This window comes from Phaenicophaeus curvirostris, chromosome Z (assembly GCF_032191515.1).
Source record: "Phaenicophaeus curvirostris isolate KB17595 chromosome Z, BPBGC_Pcur_1.0, whole genome shotgun sequence".
In the NCBI taxonomy this organism is placed as follows: Eukaryota; Metazoa; Chordata; class Aves; order Cuculiformes; family Cuculidae; genus Phaenicophaeus; species Phaenicophaeus curvirostris.
Window position 1 is genome coordinate 19,297,799 of NC_091431.1, and position 19,307 is coordinate 19,317,105.

At 36.0% G+C, this 19,307-nt stretch overlaps 1 protein-coding gene across 12 annotated transcripts in view; it reads left to right on the forward strand.

Annotated features, from left to right (window-relative positions):
- The window catches only part of MEF2C (myocyte enhancer factor 2C), a 151,871-nt gene that overhangs the window by 45,862 nt on the left and 86,702 nt on the right, over positions 1-19,307 (forward strand). For 11 of the 12 annotated variants that reach the window (XM_069880764.1, XM_069880767.1, XM_069880775.1 and 8 more), the window contains one exon: positions 14,185-14,376. In XM_069880764.1, the coding sequence (XP_069736865.1) occupies positions 14,323-14,376 (54 nt within the window). In that variant the 5' untranslated portion in view covers positions 14,185-14,322. Of the gene's footprint in view, positions 1-10,560; positions 10,749-14,184; positions 14,377-19,307 lie in introns of those variants that run through there. The other variant, XM_069880765.1, reaches the window with a different exon arrangement.

Here is a 19,307-nt window from a genome sequence, read left to right on the forward strand (position 1 = left end):
TTACTTTGATGAGGTTCAATTGCAATCATGTTGGAGTTGAGTACATAGAGTTTCCAGCCCCCGCTGGCTCCTTAAACCACTACAAACATCTGCACGTCACTGCAGTGCTGAGTAATGGCAGGATTTGGGTTGATCTGATTTCTGTACAGATTTTTTTCCACAGGATATTTTCAGCTCTTCACACTAAATCTGTTACAGGGCTTGCTGTTTTTTGCGAAAGAATGATCTAAAATTAACATCTCATGTGGGATTATTAGAATACAATGAGAAATAATTTGCAGCACACTATACTGAAATCTTTACTAATCTTCAGAAGCATCAATGCACTATTAGAAATTCTCTGCCAATTCTTATTGCATGTTGCAGTCCAAATTTACCAGTCAAATATTATTTCCGGGAGTAAAACTGTTGCCAGCATTCTGAAGTCTTTTGGGGTTTTGTTGGTTTTTTTTTTAAATTGCTAGATGCAACATTTGCAAGTTCTTTAAAAATAATTTTATATTACTTTTTGGGAAGTCATTGGCAACACTAAAGTTTTTAAATTTTTTACAAAGAAAAGTATGTTTTCCAGCTGGACAGGAAATGTGTCTAATTATGTTTTACATAAAGTTGCACATCTTCCTGCTAGTGAAGAAGACATTGCACTGAAATTGAATGTCTTTCTAACTTTTTTGTGTTTACAGTATATTGTGCTTACATTTGTTCTGTATGCAAATTAAAGAAATACAGAAAGCATTCAGCACCATGGAAGTAGTATTGCTTTGAGCTTTTTTTACTTGTTACTTACTCTCCTGATGATAATCGCATACTGAATCTTATCTTGTATAGCAATTCATTAGAAATATAGAGATAGAAAATGTGTGTTGTATTTTAGTATGTTATTACTCAAAACAGTACTTAAGGTAAAAGTGCAGAAGTACAACATCTTATCTATTTTAATGCAGAGAGATCAGTCTGGTCATAAAATGGATGGAGCATCATCTTTTCAAAAACTGTGTCAAACAATATCAATTACATTGCAATTAATTTAGCAGAACACCACACTGCTCAGCCTTGACCTAAACCAAATGGCAGTAGAAAAATCTGTCCCATTTGCTCTTCAGAGAAAAGACGGGGGTTAAATTTCCAGGCAGGTGTTAGAGTTTAGAATAAGAAGAGCCAGATGTGTATGGAAGCTACTTCGGTCTCCTGAGGCTGGTTTTAATTCAGCTGTTTCCCTGAAGTACCACACAATCAATGAGTCCTAAATCCTGGGGCTACCTGCCTTTACCTGAAATCATGGGAACATTTCTTCACAGCATACCCCTGAACACGTGTGGAAAAATTAGAGCAGAAGTTAAAGAAAGGTTAACCTTAGAAGTTACACGAGTGTCAGGCTTCTTTCAGATTTCTGAAACAGACACGTGCATGCCCAAGTGGAGATGCTTAAATAAGAGACATGTTACTGCAAGGAGAACTGTGAGCAGTGCAAAACCCACATTGTGGATATTTAATATATTCCTCTAATCACTGCTCATTGTAGGCACTGTTTTAAAAGTCAGCATATGTAGGTCATGTGCAGAACAGTGAGAGGCATTAAAGCTAGGTGAGTTGAGTCAGGGAGGGGTTTCAGAATGATGATTTTGAGCGTGTTGTCCCTACCTCACCATGTCCGTGGAAGTAAATTGATGTATTGTATCCTGAATTAGCCTACACAATGGCATTCAGTTCCACTTGATAAGATGAGCTAAATTGGGTATAAGAAAATAAAGTAAGGTAAAGGAAGATGTACAAGTGAAAGAGAGGGCTTGGCACATTATTGGATTTTGAGGCCTGTGAGCCGTGTGTCTTAATTGGGGCCAGTTGGGATCATTTAATAATTGCTGTCAGAAGATCAAATTTAATTCTCTTTATAAAAAGACCACAGTGGGATAGAGTTAAACAAATTGTCATCTGAGGTTTCAAATGAACGAAGCTTTAATTAGGTTGATTAGGATGCTGTAAGAGAGAGAGTAAGAAACAGGAAATTGATGGATCTGCTGTGTACCATGTTGGACCTCGTATGACAGTACTGTCAAATATCTTTATTTCCAGAAGATATACATTAGCATAACGGGTTATAGTGCAAGAACATGTATATATAAATGCTTTAGGCACATAAAATAATTATGACTTTTGGAAATCAGTGGTTTTAATCCCAGATATTAATATTTTTATGATCGTAATCATGCCTTTAACACTACTTTCATACATTTTTAAATCTGCTAAATGACTTTCTGTATTTGTTTACATACTCACTGACTATGCCAGATGAGAATTATAGCATATTTACCGAAGTCCCTCAGAATTTCTCTATTATGTAGTAAATATCCACTGTACTTACTTCTCAGAATACTTGCATGAACAAATCCCCGTGTTTCTTATCCTCAGGTTTCCAACAGAGAAACTGAGTTAAAGACGAAGGTGGCATGAAATACTTTTGGCATAAAAAGAAGCAGATCTCAGCTACGTTTGCATCCCAACCTTAGATCCAATTCTTTACTCTGTACTGCCTGCTACTTTTGCTGCAGCTTTCTGTTTCTAAGAATATTTCTTGTCAGAAATCACCTTGCATATCAATAGAGCTTGAAAAGTGTCATTTCTGAGAAAACATAATGCATTTTCAAGGCCACAAAAAAGACTTAGCTAATGTATCTTTGTATTGATTATGTTTTGGTCTTTCTGCAGGCTTCTAGGACAATAATAAAATAAGGAATATGGGCAATGATTCGTTTAGAAAAAAGACTGCTCATTCAAGATAAAATGGACACTGTCAGGCAAATTGCATTGTATTTCCTCTGCAATTAAGCACATTTTATATATCTGTTTTCTTCTGATATTTGTCAAGGAAGGATGTTGAAGTTTTGCTTTTTTTTTTATTTTTTTCCAAATGCAATGTGTTTTGTACGTGTGAGGAATAAAATAAATAAATCCAGCTGCATGTGCTAATGGAGTGGTTACAGATGAGGTTCAGTAGCCAGGGTGTGATGCTCACTTGTGGCTTTTGTAGTTGCAGACAGTGATAGGTGGTAAACACCTTCCATTTCAGTACGCTTTTACAGGTCCTGAAGTGAGAGCTGTTAGACTCTGATTCTCTGAAAAATCAGAACACATCATCATGTGGAAAGTATGAATTTGTTACTTAAGACAATTTTCAAAAATTGAATGTGAAATATGATGTGGTTGAACAGCACACTAAACTAGATGGGGCTATTTATGTCTATTTTATTGGCTCAAGATATATCTTTAGTGTCTGAAGTGCAGCTCTTTTAGCTCTTTATGCCAAAGCATAACTCCTCAGCATGCTGTATATTTTAACATTTGTCCATTCTCTCTCTCTTTTCACGCGAATACTGTTAATACAAATGCATCTATTGCCTCTTTCTCCACTATGAGGGACAAAAAAAATCTGTAGAATATCCCACTAAGATGGAACAACAGAAAAATCTTTCCTTAACAAACAGCATGAGTCAATCTTTTTAGGCACCCTTCCTGTTTCTTCTCCCATGAGACATCTCTTTCTGTTTTCTCCCTCATAACAATTTCTATTTTATCTTTCATTTCTCATAATCAAGTCTGTTTACACATATTTTTTCTAGTTCCAAATCAGTGGGAATCCAGTTCAGAACTTCCAGAGAAGAGAGTTGCCTCTTGACGAGATACAGCCAGGAGCTAGAAATTAAGTAGCTTCAGCAAATGAGTGATGGTGTGCTAGAACTAGCAGATATGGACAAGTACTGTATTTCTTGGTAGTCAGTACCTTCCATTTTTCTAATAGAAGCCTCATCCTAAGTATGCAGAATTTCAGACATGATGCACCAGACAATATATGTGCAAGGTTTATTTCCTGTCATGTGGCTTATAAGACGTATCAGAACTTTGTAATCATAATATAAGTACTTCTTTGCTATGCTGCCTCTGTACTTTCCTTTTTCCCTTTTCTCAGAACAGATGTATTCTGAGTTCATGTGTTTCTCATTAAATTGTGTGTATTTTGTATATTTAAAAAGCAGCAACCTGTTCTAATTTCTGAGCTTTGCCAATAGAAATAGACATATATTTCACAGACAGAGGCAGTTCCTCACCACTATTCAGTGAAATGCAGTTGTTTTCATTTTTTTATTAGCCTTATTATGTACCTGACATACATTTCATCTTCTTTTGTCCTTGGGAAAAAAATGTCTGGGTGGGATTGGAAGCATTAACGTAGACTTTTCAGCTGTCATGGTCATTGGGAAGATTGATATATTTCCTTTTTTTTTTTCCATCTTCCCCCTCATTTTAAGCCTGCAGCTGTCTCTGGGCAAGCAGTTGAGTTCAGGGAGTGTCATAGGTTTTATACTCATATTTATCATATTAACATTTAGACTGAATGAATGAACAGTTAGCAGCTCTTCACCAGGCTATGCAGTCTACTTTACATTTCAGAAGAACTATATTTAATTTTCAACATTTCTGGGAAGGTCAGGAATTAAAGGGAAAAAGGTATGTTTCTAGAACTGGATATATGAAAGAGAGAAGCAGAACATCTCTATCTCTAAAAATTCCTCTCCAAGAAATGAATTGACAGATGAAGGATATACTGGTCTGAGGTTGCCTTAGAAATCTAATAAAGGTATTTAGATAAGAAAGATACATATTTACATAAATTTACATATTTATGTAAAGTTACATGTCCTATCTATGTTGTAGGAAAACCAACTTTCTGTTACTGTAGTAATATAGTTGTAGCTGAGATGGTCTGACACCACAAATGGGAGACAGTTCCTAGGCAGAGGTAATAGCTTTCACTAAGCCAGGTTACATAGATGGATGAATTTGGAGTATGCTGAAGATCTAAAGAAGGGCTTGTACACCATAAAGAGAACTTATTTTTGCCAGCTTTGTTAATCATATCAGATACTAACTCTGCTTACAAAGCTTGTCTAACTTCTTCCGTACTAGTGATAGATCTGTTCTCATGTCTACATTAGTATAGAGGAGTAGCCACACAGAAATCATTGGCATTTTCTGGATTTAAAATCATATCTGCTTGAGTCTTACTCCATCTTTAACAAGTTGGTGACTGGTTTGGGTGATCTGTTGTATAATACAAGATATACTGGTGAAGGATAAACAAAAAAAATCCCAAACAAATAAAAACAATACCTAAGGCATTAGTCAATCCACATAAAATCAGTTATTTTTAAGCCTGTACAAAATAACGGCAAACTACTGAGACTGTCGCACACAACTTCCATGGATCTTCCAAGATTTGGCCAGATTCTGAGGAACAGCTGTGTCTCAGGGACAGCTGCCTGAAGTCTTTCCCACTTGATTGCTTCAGTTTTTCTGGAGAGAAGCTGAACCACATTAAAGGATATGCTTAAGAGATATTAGCCCTTTTGACTTGAGTAGCCAGCCAAATTCAGGGTACTCCTGGTTGCTTCCATTAAAGCAGGGAAACTGGCAAGTGATTCACTATTTCCTTGATATTGTTTGTTTACACAGATATCTTATGTCTCTAAATGTGGAAAGACTTGAGGATTAATGTCCATTATCTAGTATTACTATTTGAATTCCCTTTCAAATCAGCAATAATTCCAAAGCCATTTCTCTGTGTCAGTTTACTTCTACCCAGTATTTTCTGTAACTGAGCTCTTTCCCAGTGTCTCTCATTTCTCAGCTTCTCTCCATGGTCACAAATCACATAACTCCATAAAATAATACCTAGCAAAGTTCTTTGCAGTTGTTTATTCAAGTATTCAAGTGTTTAAGATCACAGAAGTTATGCTTACTAGCAGTAATCCTACCCCTTCTACCTTCCCTCCTCCTCCAACCGTTACTCAAATTACTTTTAAAATAGCAGCACCGTAAGCAACACTTCCCAGCTAGAAAAAAATGTTATACCACTTTAACTTATTAATACAATTTTCCTGTCAAGCTATGTCCCATTACTAACCCAAGACAGTTTTCCTTTCATCCAGACTTTACACAAGTTTTGTCCCTCACTTTGATCATGGCAGAAAAGATGCCTTTTAATAATCCCTTCATAGTATTTCCATAGAACCTGTTGTCTGGCACAATTTTTTTTTTAACAAGGAACTTACTCCTATCTCATTTTTCCCTGTCTTAATTTCTACACTTATATTCTGAGTTTTAAGGCACTTTCATCCTCATTTTTGCCCCTCTCCTACCTCCTTCCTAATTTTCAGCTTTGAACCAGGTACAGTGCTCACTCACTTATTTGCTTTAAAGAGTCTCTGGGCTCTTATTATGTTTTGTCCTGTTCATGCCACAAATTTCCTGTTTCTGAAAGCTTTCTCTTTTCTCTAAATACTTCCTGAAAAGTTTCATTCGCAAATGTCTAAGATATCCCTTTTCAAAATATGATTATTAGGTTTCTACAATCCACATCTTTGTTCCTCCTCACAGAAATGAAGTGGTGGTGCAGCACCAACCTAGAAGAGCAGAACTCAGCTTGCATTGTGAAACATAGATAGCTGTGATTACAGTCTCCTTTGGGTGAGAAAAGGGAGGATCCTGGCTCACAGCGTATCTAATTGCTCCAGAGCTTGCAGGATGAAGATGAAGGAGACCATGTCTGTGTAGATCTGAAAACAGATCCTGTTTTACTCCAAATTTAATTCTCTTCTCTAGCTACTCTGTCTGTTGCTTCAAGACCGATCACTGACTGTAGCTCAGACACTGCTGTCTCCAGCTGTCTTGCCTAAGTGCCTAAGTAACCAAGCTTACTTCCATTTCTGCATTTCAGCAAATCATAGGCAGAAAGTAATCAAAAATCTTTTCTACTAACAAAGAATCCTTTTGAGAACATAGAGGACAGTCTAAAATTGCCTGCCATTGGTATTTGTATTACCAAACACTTATGCCCACCTTCAGACTGTGAACTGATATTGCAGTATGCAGCTTTTTCCAGTAGTACCTGGAAGTGTCTCCTGATTCTTAAAAGCCGTTGTGGGGATTTGTGTGCCTCGCCACAGACTTCCTCACATACAAGCACTTGTAACACTCTAAATCTAGATTTAACCACAGCCAGAGACTGCTTTCAGTGATGCAATGACTTAACTCTAGAGATCTCAGTTTTCCTGTAATAAGCCAACACCTTCCAAAGGCCTTTGTACTTGTCTGCTGCTCCCGAGCTAGAAGCATTATTATCTTACTGGTGTGAACGATGTCTTTAAATACAGGTAGACCAAGATCAGAGTAGTTCCAAAACACCTTTTCAGTATACAAGGCATAAATCATACTCTGATGACCACTGACATGCTTCCCCTTCTCCAGCTCATTAAATGAGACTGAATTTGTAGAACACCTTTCTTGATACTTATTGTACATCTATTAACTTTAATGCAATCCAATCAAATTATTAGCTCAAAACTATCAAGACTCATAGCTGAAACTGCAGCACTCTAATCTCCCTACTCCGTTTTCAGACAGGTTCCCATTCCTCCTCACCGTCTCCATTTCAGACCAATTAGATAAATCAGTTTTCAGTCCTTTATTTTTCCCTTTGTATTATTAGCTTGTCTGATTCAATAAACTGTTATGCTTGATCCAGTCTCCCAAGCACTTCAAGGATCCTATTCCATATTTATTGGTCAGACTCCCATTATGCCTGTCTAGCTGCGAAAGGCACATTACGAACCTAATCATAAACCTGTAAAGTTTGTCTTCAAACTCTTTGCTTTCCATTTTTTTCAGCTGGGTGGTGGGTAGACAATGAAATATCATCTGCCTGTCACCCTAGATTTAAAAGCAACTTTTCAGGGGAATGTTTTTTAGAATACTTGCATTTCACTTAGTTGTTTTCCTCAAAACATACATGAGTATCTGCATTCCTTGTTTTACGAATTCAATATTCTACTTCATTTATTCTGCAGAAATGCTGTAAATTAGCCAAACCTTCCTTTCTTCATCAAGCATAGCAGGCACATATCTCTTCTTACTAGGCTGCAGGCAATCAGCTTTCATCTAGATTGCCAGTGGTTGCTTCCTCTTTTGGTGCACCACTGCAAGGAATGATTCACCACCTGTGGCAAATCCCACAGTCCCTTGGAAAGCCTTTGGACTCCTATCATGGATCTTTATCAAGATGTCCAACTTTGGTATAAAACATACAAACTGCTCAGAAAACCCTCCTTCACTGTGCCTGATAGAAAACTCTTAGCACCTTCCTCTGGAAAGTAAACCTGAAGTCAGTCTTTTCATTTTCATATAGGCATGGACCGGCTTAAATTGGTAGGTGGCTGCAGACTGGATGTTCAGCACCTGGATAACTTAGAAAAGCAGGGTCTGTAGCATAATGAAATAGGAATACTATTAGGAAGTACCATCTTCCTCACTGTTTCAGCAGGGATTCTCAGTTTGCCAAAAAAATCTTTTCAGGGGAACTTGGCTAAACACTAGCAAGTCAAATCCTTCCACCTACATTGCATAACTTTGTGGTCTGTGAGATAACTTGATGCCACATTTGAGTTGTAAGTAATGGGGACCATAGTTGTCTGATTCAAAGGAGTATTGAAGTATTCTTACAGCTAGTGTTCAGAAGTGCTTAACTCCAAATAGTTCACAATGTTAGATATTCTCATGCCTCTTCCTCCTCAGCATACAAATAATGTGATTCATTATAAGATAGTAGTTTGACTGAAAGAGGAATTTTCTGCAATTCATTGCATCATTGTCAGTGTGATAGGAACGTGTTCAAATATAAATGTGAAAAGCAAATAAAGTGTGTCACCTGAAGCTCAGGCTTAACAAAAACACATTCTGCTCTCCTTACAAATAAACAGATAATTAAATAGGTTACCAGTTGGAATAGAGTATCTTAGAATTCAGCAGTTGTTTTCAAAAACAGTAGGAAAACTAGTGAAATATGAATTCAGATCAAAGTATTCAAGTTTTCTCTAAAACTTTTAATTAACAACGTAAATATAGGGAATCATTTTGCAGTGCAAGTTTATGAACATATGATGCAGAACTTCTTTATTCTTGAATTGTTCTTTGCTATACATTAAACTCACACCATAAATTGGGAATCAGATTAGATAAAGGAAAAGATAAAGAAAAGCTTTGGTAGTTAAAGAGTGCAAACATTTTCCTTATGTACAGAATTTTTAAGTTTGACTACTCTCTCTCCAACAGTCCATAGCATTTCACATCACGTTATATCCATTATGGCTTAAATGTTTATGTCTTACTTCTTGCAGCAAAATGCATGATCTCTTGAGAGTTAAATTTAGTAGATTAAAATTAACTCTCTTCCAGTCCTTTCATGTGGCAGCCTAGCCATAAGATCAAAACACATAAATGTAGGTTATGTTTAATTTCTAAATCAGGGTGTTGTGGACAGATGTTTGAAACCTTAGGATGACTCAGATTCATTTGTTGCATGGCTTTCTGCCTGGATAACCGTACTGTAGATTGTGCCATTCCTGCTTTACTGATGCATTACGGTAGTGATGACATATATAATTTTATCATAACCTTTCTGTAAATGGCCAAACTGTGTCTTCTGTATTGACCATGCAACCAAACCACACTGAATGCGAGGGACCAATTCTGTCTTTAACGTCAGCTGATTTAAGTCAGATAACATGAGAGGTGATTGTTACTTTCACCCTTTTCTTTATTTCTTTCAACTTCATCCAGCTCAAGGTGACAGACCCAAACTGATCAGCGTCTATTTGATGCAGTGTTCCCGGCTGCTTCTTTACTGTGTGGCTGTCTTTGTCGGTGTACAAAACATAGCCAACCAGGGTTTTTATAGAAAACATTTCAGTGACCATTTTATTTAAATATGTGTTCCCCACTGTGGATTTTCATGGTTATGTTGCAGGTTTTGCAGCTAATGTTTCATCAGAGAAGTAGCTGATATATTCTCACTCAGTATATTTAGACTTTTAGTTACAATCTGATTCAAAACTTTTGAGTAAACAGAAAGGCTTGTAAAAAAAAAAGTTCATAGATCTTTGAAGTTATTTTTATTTACTGAGATAAGAATGCAAGAAAATGAGCACAGCATTTTTTTGTTTTCTTTCTTATGTCAGGAAAATAAAAAAAGTTGGTTTGGTTCTGTAGTTTTAACCTAATTAACCCAAGCTGCTTAATGGAACAGGGAGATCTTTATGGCAAGTTTGTTTCTTTTGTAAAGCAACCATGAAAATGCTAAACCCGACCACATTTTAACTTAGTTTTTCTCTGGCTGCCTTCTTGTTTATAAATTAAATATTTTGACTCTCCTGTTTTGATACTCCTTGTTGCCCCTGGTGTGACTGTTCAAAGAACTCTCTGTCTGGGGTGTTGCAGCAGAGCAGATTCAGACAGTTCTGCTCGGAGAAGGAAGTGGAGAGTTTTGGTTCCCATTTTGCACTTCTGGAACAGTTTAGGGAAGGAAGCACCTTTACACCTTTTATTGTTCGTGGTTGCTGACATCATATCCTTCCCTGACCACTCTGTGCGTGTTTCCTGCCATTCTGTCAAGATTCCTCTGTGTTGCAGAGAAGGGACAGCCTCTGTGTGTGTGTGTGTGTGTGTGTGTGTGTGTGTATGTGCGCGCGTGTAAGACTGTGAATGTACGAGAGAGGGACAGGAGCGGTCAAGTGATCAGCTGCATTTGTCCATTAGCTCTTTTCCCTTCTCAAGGTTCAGACCAACCTTCTGTCACCACCACTGCCTCTGCCAAATCATATAGTGAACAGCAGCCCGCCAAAAATGAAGTTCCTCTTTTTGTAAGCAGTCTGATTATATTTTTTTTTATGTTTGGGTTTGCAAAAAGAAAAAATGCTGAAGGCTGTAACACCATAGCATGTAACTATGTGTTTCTTTAAGTACAATTTGTTTGCATGTAACCATGTCATTAGGTTGGAAGGTTTCTTTTATGTGGAGAGTTGCTTCAACAAAGCTTCTGGAATTATTTTAAGTTCTTTTTTAGACTCTCTTGGATAATGAAACCCTGCAGCTGTATTTGAGTTTTGTAGTACCTTTAACTTTTGTAGCTAGTGTGCTTTATTATGTTGGGGAAATGCAATTTATCAGTCAACAGGAACTTTATATACTTAATATATAATCCTTAATCCTGCAGGAACTTTCAAAAAGTACTGAGAACACTGGTGAAGTCCTGGAGCAGCCATGGGGATTTGATGGTCTCCAGAGCTCTTTACGTTCTGTATGACTCGGAAGTTACCAGCCTTTGAAGGTTATAGCCCTTGAATCAGATGTCTTGATTTACTCATCTGAATCTAATTGATCTGGAATCAATCCAGCTATCTGCTTTATACAGGTCCATGTGCAAATGTGTATGCTAATGAAAGGAATAGAACTGCAGGGAAACGCGTAGTAAGAGTAGCACTGCATGAAGCAGTATGTGTTGATATGTATATTTTTGTAAAAGACTTAGACTGATCTAGAGAATACCACAGCATTACCAATTTGCTTCTAGTAGCAGTAAAAATAGCAGATATTATTTTTAAAAAAGGAAACAAATTTGGTAGAAAACTGAAAAGATTTTATTTGAAATTATACTAGTAAGCAAAAAGTGAACAGGAGTGAGATTTTTTTTTCCATCAAAGCAAGAAAATTTAATCAGCTGCCTGATAAGGGAAAATTATGTTTCTTTGCAAATTGTATGTTGGATACATATGACCTAACACATTCTGCCTTCTCCTTCAGGTTCTCTAGGAATGTATGACATAATAACTAAATCATCTTTGATCCCTTCAACTTTATGTTCTGGCACATCTATTTTTCCTCTTAAAATCATACTAGTGTATTTAGTGGATTACTTCAGGTAATGAAGAAGAAGATTCTGCTCATCAAGCATTGCCTAAATTACTTTAAGATGATTTTGTGTAGATCATAGGAATTCTGAGTGTTCTGACTTTAAACTGTCTATGAAGTCTTTTGTTGTTTGAAGACTGGTCTTAAATGTGTGGCAAGGACTCAGCATCTTGCTCCTCCACTAAGATTTTTGCCCTTTCTGTTAGATTCTCTCAGTATTCAGTGATTTTTCTGAACTCAGCATCAACATCTTGATCTGCAGAGCAGCTCTCATCCTTTCTAAACTGTCACCACTGATCTAATCTGGCCACCCTGACCTTCCACCTTGGCGTGAATAAGAGCTTAGGCAGGCGCAGTGCTGTAAGCCGATAGTGCCACCGGCTTCAGCTGAATGAAAGGAAAGGAAATTGTTCCATATGCATTTGCTGTGGATTAGCGTACTGGCTTACTGTTACAGAGAAAGCTTGTTAGACTCCTTTGGGTCCTACATGTGCATGGGAAACACCATTCTAACTTGCTCTTTGTATCAGAGGTAAGACTATAGGAAAAACAGGAAAGAAACCCAATCCAAGGAAATTTAAAACTGTTTCTAAAAATAGACTGGGTTTGTTTGTCAACACTGAATATCAGATAAGACTAGCTCCTAGCTTTGTTTTGGAAAAAAAGGTTTTATAATTGCATCTAATCAATTTATTTCAAAGTTTGGGAATTTCATTTTTTTTTGCTGTAAATATGATCAAACACTTTTGTGTCTTTTTAAGAAGTGACAAGTTGGACTGTTTTCCAATAAGTAAAAAGCAGCAAAAAAAATTTGCGTCCTTTACACTTTATTATATTGTCCACGTGAATTCTTCTATGTTCTGTAATATGGTAATCATTTACCATAGCAAATAGCCTAGCAAATAACATGGAAAGCCCTTCATGTTTAGGGAGTTAATAAGAGTGTACTTGAAAATTTGTTTTGCCCAGCAGATTAATTATATCACAGTGGCTAATTAGAAAACTCAGACTGACTACTTATTTGTTAAATTATTTTTTTCTTAGAGCAATAAAACACTTGTGCAGCTTAAAGTTTAATGTATGGAAAGAAAATCAGAATATTGAAGATCAGAATGAGTGAGGTCTTGCTTTTCTACCTCAGTAGCTTTGAATCAGAGCCAAATAATGGATTAAATGGCCAGGACATTGACTTACTCTTATGTAACATATTGCAAGAATTTACCAGGCTGGCTACAAGACTAAGAGCTTAAAATAAATGAGGAAACACCAGCCTCTGTTTTAATACTACTGATTTTTTTTTTATTTCCAAGGCAATATTTCTAATACAGCATGGATATAACAAAAAACTTTTGAAAGTAATTTTAAATTAACCTTGTACAGATTAAGGTTAAAAAGGGAAAAAAAGTTGCATTTTTAGTGCTGGACTGAACATAATTTCTGTATTTTCTTGTATTTCTATCAAGCTCTTTATTGCTAAAAATACTTTGCATATGATTTAAATTAATTCTGGATTTATGACATTTTTTTGAAATGTGGAATGTGTCCTGCATTATGTATTTTTATACATCACATCTAACTGTCCTTACTTTTATGACAGAACTGGTATTGTAAAGTTCAGGGAGGGAGAATCAGTGCATTACTAACACTGTGAAAATATTTTTCAATATATTCTTAAATTATCATCTGTCCTAATTATTCTGTGCTACATAGCTTGGCTTTTGGTGCAAGAATTTTTATAAGGAAAGGTGTCTGTGTTCGCTGGCTATAAATCATTCGTCAGAACATTTCAGAGTTTACATTGGAATGAAATGAGGGGAAAATGAACTACTGTTTACTTCAAGTATCTTGAGTAATACTAGCACTAACTCATATCCTTAAAGAATAAGGTTAAAAAATTTGGATTTAAAGTAGCTGCCATCTCTCATATATCAAATAACACTTTAATAAAGGTCCATCATATTTGCATAATGAGGGACATTATCACCTCTGCTGTCAAAACACAAGATTGTTTTTCCTTCAGAAATGAATTAGCTGGCCTACTTAGCATACATAGAAAGGTTCATTAACTCTCTGATTTAGGTAATTTTTCATATTAGAGCAGTGAGTGATATTTAAAACTAGAGATACCTAATTCCATTAAAGTTTTGGCAATGTGCATTTCAGTCCTTTTCTTCATTTCTTGATATATTGGCACACTTGTTCATAAACAGAAGCCTTTGAATTAAATTATTGTTTCTCTATGCATTACTTATATTATAGATGCAGTAAATTTTTCTTATAATTTACTTGTACAATAAATTATACCTAGGATGCTTGGTCAGTTTCATACAAACTTCATCTAGTTATCAATTTTCTCATAACATTTGATTTCCTTTCTATGTTTACTAGGAACGGATGCAGGGGACTGTGAACTGAGTAGTGCAAGTGCTGAAGAAGGTTTGTTTTGAGGAAACGGGAAAGAGGAAGAAAAGAGAAAGGGAAAAGACATAATTTTAAGGAAGAAGGAGAGAAAAAAAAACGGGGACTATGGGGAGAAAAAAGATTCAGATTACGAGGATTATGGACGAACGTAACAGACAGGTGAGTAGCAAAAATACTGCATTTGAACATCATATTACATTTCTAAGGTGCTTATTCTCATGTGGTTAAAAAGTTGATAATTTCATGTACATATACATATACATAAACACATGCGTACATGTATGTGGACATATACATCATGTATGGAAGACTATCAAAGAAAAAGTACTTTTGGAAACAACTAGCAACCTCACACGCAATTTTTTCAAGTTTAGGAACATGCATAGTTAGGAATTTATTACTTGAGACCTTGATTCTACGAAGACTGTTGTGTATGCTCCACTTTGGTCCCCTTCTGCACTTGCTTTGACTATAGTGTGTAATATTCATGGTTAAATGCATCTGCAAGTTGTTACAAGATGCAGGCTTTTAATACTCTATTTTGCAAACTATTATGAGTTTATTTGCAGGATGACTTGCATTTAAATTCATAGAACCAAATTATTTATGTTTCTACATGTTTGTAGTGTTTTTATTTTTACCTCCTTCATAAAAAATTGGCACCTCATAAAAAAGCTCATCTTTTCCTCTCTGAACTGTAGAAAGAATTTTAATAGACTTAACACATTCTTAATCCCACATACAATAGTATTGGCATGTTGCAAATATGAAATGAAGTCTCTGTGGCTGGTGCTATGGCTAAATAGGTCCAGCAGGACTGATTAATTAATTATTACCACTGCTTTAGATGAAACAGCTGCATGGCTGTCACATGGTATCAAATATCTCAGCTAGATAAAACATGGTCAGAAATTAGAGAAACTACTTTCCGGTTTTCAGAAAAATAAAACTCAACAATTGGCATGTTAAAATCAGTGAAAAGCTGCTGCTGTTTAAATTTTACATAAACAGATGGATATTTTATTGAAAGTGCAGATTCCTAAGTGTGAGAAACTCTCCATAAAGTATTTAAAACTGTGATTAGTGTTCTTCATATATGTGGCTGCAATTTAGGAGTAACCTTCAGCAGTTGTTTTTAAGAACTTTATAATGAGTTACTATTAATATATTAGTTCTACTCATTTGGTCTATGAATTTCTTCATATATTCAGGTTGGTTTTGAAAGGTTATGCAGTTTGTGTTTGAGGATTTTATAAAGCCTTAGAAACCTCATCTTATTCATAACAACAAATTATAGTTTTTAAATAAGCTTTCCAAGAATTTTTAAATTTTGTAGTGTTTGTAGTCGCTTGTATTCTCCATGGCATAAAATCATGTATAAAACCAATATTATATTTATAATGGATACATTTTGTGTTTTCCCTGAAGGCTGCCTGTTGCTCTGGGCCAAGCCAAAAAGCAATAATCCCATCAATGTAAAACCATAACCGTATTAATTTTAATTGATTTAAAGCTTGGAATTTAATTTGTATTTGAAATATTGAACTGAATTTATCATTAAACACTAAGACGCTAGTTGTCTGGAACTTTTCAAAGTGAATCTGAATTATTTTGTAAATGATACTACAAAATCTGGCCATTAGTAACATTAGTTCATACGATAGCTTCAGTTTCAACTTGCTTATTCAAATACAGGATTTATGGAGAATTTAATCTCCTGTTTTGTCATGGAGATACCTTTCAAGACACTAAATTCACTTTAAAAAATGAAGATAGCTAGTCTTTCAAGTCATTCATAGTAGAGTTTCAAGGCTTCTAGCACCAGCTTTCAGAACTAATAATTATGAATAAAACCCTAATATTAGAATACTAACAAATGCAGCATTACTGCAGAAAGTGTTCATCTTGCTAGCATTTCATAATATTCATCATGTTGATTAGTCACTGTGAGGCTGAAGGTATAGATTTAGGTTACTTTTCCATCCAGGTAGTGTAATTGGCTTTATTCTCCTTCTTGTTTATACTTACATTGAAACATAATTTAAGGAAGTGTTTCTACTCATTTTATCCCCTTTGCATTTAGTGCCGTGATGTAAAGCTCAGTAAATCCAATGAAAAGATTTTCATTGATTCATTTGAACTGTTGGATCAGGCACTTTAGTTGTACTGATACATATGTGATTAAGTACAACTGGATTTTCACTAATAGCTGATTAATCTTTTAACCATTTATACAAGAGAGACTCTCTCACAAGCCTCGCTGTTCCTTAAAATATAAAGTATTCAATGTCCTGTTGCTGCTTCTGTGAAGATGCATCTGTTTATTTGTTTTCTAACTTACACACTTCCAGTAATCTTAAAATAATTACTCATTTATGTTCCTATATTATTTTTTACATGATGACATAAATATATCTGAATGCATGTTAAGAAGTTGCATCAGGGAATTCGATCAATAAAATTAAGATACAAGCTGAAGCATAGTTCCACAAATCTTATTTGTGGCTCCTTTTACTATGATATGGATGGAGACTGTCCTTTTGTTTCTTACTACCTCACTGAAAGAAGTTTGGAAGAACAGCAGCAAACGCATGACTTGAAACTGCCTTATCATTGCTTATATTCAAACTCCATGCAGTTTCACAACACAAGTCATGTTAGATGGGAATACGATACACATGGATACTGCATCCTCAGCTGTTTCCAAGCACTTAAATTCTCTGCAGGACAGCACACAGAGGGAAAAATAGGAGGAACACATATCAAACGAGGGGATTTAGCAACAACTTAATTCTGACTTCCCTCAGTGCAAGAGTCAATCTATTTGGACAACAGAGCTTTTGCAAAAGTTTTAAGTTTTTACAAGGCCTGTGGAAGGTAATTTCTGTCCTTGCTTTTCCACTCATTAGCCTAGTGTCCAGACTAGCTATTTAGGTTAACCATTGAATGGAGTAATTGTTCTATCAGTACAACAGCAGTATTCTTCCACACTACTGTCTGCTACAGTAGGAGACTCCTCTACTGTTCAAAGTGCTTGTGTGAGTGGATTGGGAAGGACGAAAATAGTGCTGATCTCCCTTCAAGAGGATTTCTCCTGAACAAGTCTAGTCAGTTGGATTTGTGTAATGTAGTGACCATACAGGTACTAAATGTAAGTTGAAACTGCCCAGAGTCAGAAGTCTGGCTGCAAATCTCTAGAAACACACAATGGGGGATATGATCTGTACTTTTAAAAAAACCATCTGAAACTTGAACATTCAGAATTACTGAAACCCAGACATTACAGGCCCAGTCCTTTTTACCCTGGACTACATAAGAGCTCTGTCATTTACTCCACTGAGTGCAAAATTCAGGCTTTTAACTAGCAGGAGCCATTAATTTAATGTTGTTTCATGTGGGCTGCCAGCAGGCTGTATTTTCCTGGCCCTCATAATCACCATGTGGTGACAAAGGTAGCAAGGATGTTTGAATTCTGTCGGGTTGTGAAAGTTTCAGAAAAGCACATCTGAAGAATTCCCTTTTCCTCTGCTTTTAGCCACAGGGAGAAGTATGAGTAATTGCCAGGGCTAGACTAAGTGTGTATTTATTTATGTAGTTTAGTTGCCATCGTGATATTCAATGGAAATGAAAGCTCTCAGAGAGAATCCTGTTGTAAGCAGCCAATGTGACCAGAGTCTTACTTTTTATTATTGCAGCACTGGATAATATAGTCTTCAAAAATGTGGAATGAATTTCTGGTAGTGTTGCTCATGAAGTTGTGGCAGTCTTGTCAACAGCCCATTCAAGTAGACACAAATGTTATATTAGTAGCACCATGAATAGAACCAGTAGCCACAAATATTAGCACTGACTGTTGGAAGCTCCTGTCTGCTACTAATTCTTTGTGCAGAAATTGCAATCCAGAAATCAAGATTGGACAATGCTGTTGAGAAGAGTCCTAGGTTGTTTAAAAAAAAAAAAAAAAGAGGAAGGGCATTTGCAAAAACTCAGATGAACTTTATTTTCCTGTGTTTTCCTAATAGAAAAAATGTAATTTAACTAGTTATATTATGGCAAACACATGATGGAAAAAATGCATTAATCTGCCTCAGAAAAGTCCTTGTACTTGTGCTATTTCATCTGTTTGAAATGTTTTAGTAGTTTTAATGAAGGCCTTTTGTGGTCTGCCCTAGACTGGGATCATCTGAAACTCTCTTTGCAGCAATCCAGGCAAGGCTGCCCAGGCCTGAAATAAATAGGTGTAATGACATAAATGATATTGTGTTACTGTTATAGAAGGTCACTTACAAAATATCTCATTAAATCCATGGTATGTGAGCTAAATCCAGAGATACATTCACCAAGGAAAGAGGGCATACTGACCCCATGACATTCTGGTATCAGGTCTGGAACATCTCCTTGCTTTTAATTCGCTGGTTTTTTCTCATTAGTATTAAGAAATGTCAGGTCTCATAAGGCGATCCCCCATTTTCCACCCCTCCGATCATCTGCTTATTAGTTCTGCATTTTTCTTCCTGTTTGTAAAGCATGCTGTTGTCAGATCCACAGCTTAAACCAAGTTGAGCTTAGCTAATGATTCTGCATACTTTTTAAATATCTCTTTCAATCTATAATGAGCTGCTGGGAGCTTAAGTGTTATTAAATACGATAGAAAGTGTACACTTCAATATTAAGATCCTGAAATAGTAAGAGATCCTTTCTGAAGTATCATGTCTGTGTAATTCTATGGGGTACAACAGAAACAAATACTGTTTAACTTGTTCATGCACAGGCTTTTTATTGTTCTTTGATTCCAGCAAAACTGTAAAGCTATAAACCAAGACTCACTGCAGTTATCAGCTCAATAGAGAACAAAGTAAAGCAGATAAGTAAAGTGAGGTTATGGGGCAGGGGAAGAATATCCTCGAGGGAAACGACAGGTTGCAGGAAGACCTAGATTTGTTCTACTGACTTCGATACCTAATGCTGGTAGTTTCAAAACTAATTTCAGCCTCAAGTATCTATTTTTATCCATATTTCAGCTCTATTTAAAAGGAAAGAGTATGAGACTATCAGCTGAATCAGAACTCCCCTGTAGAAAGAGAGAAGAT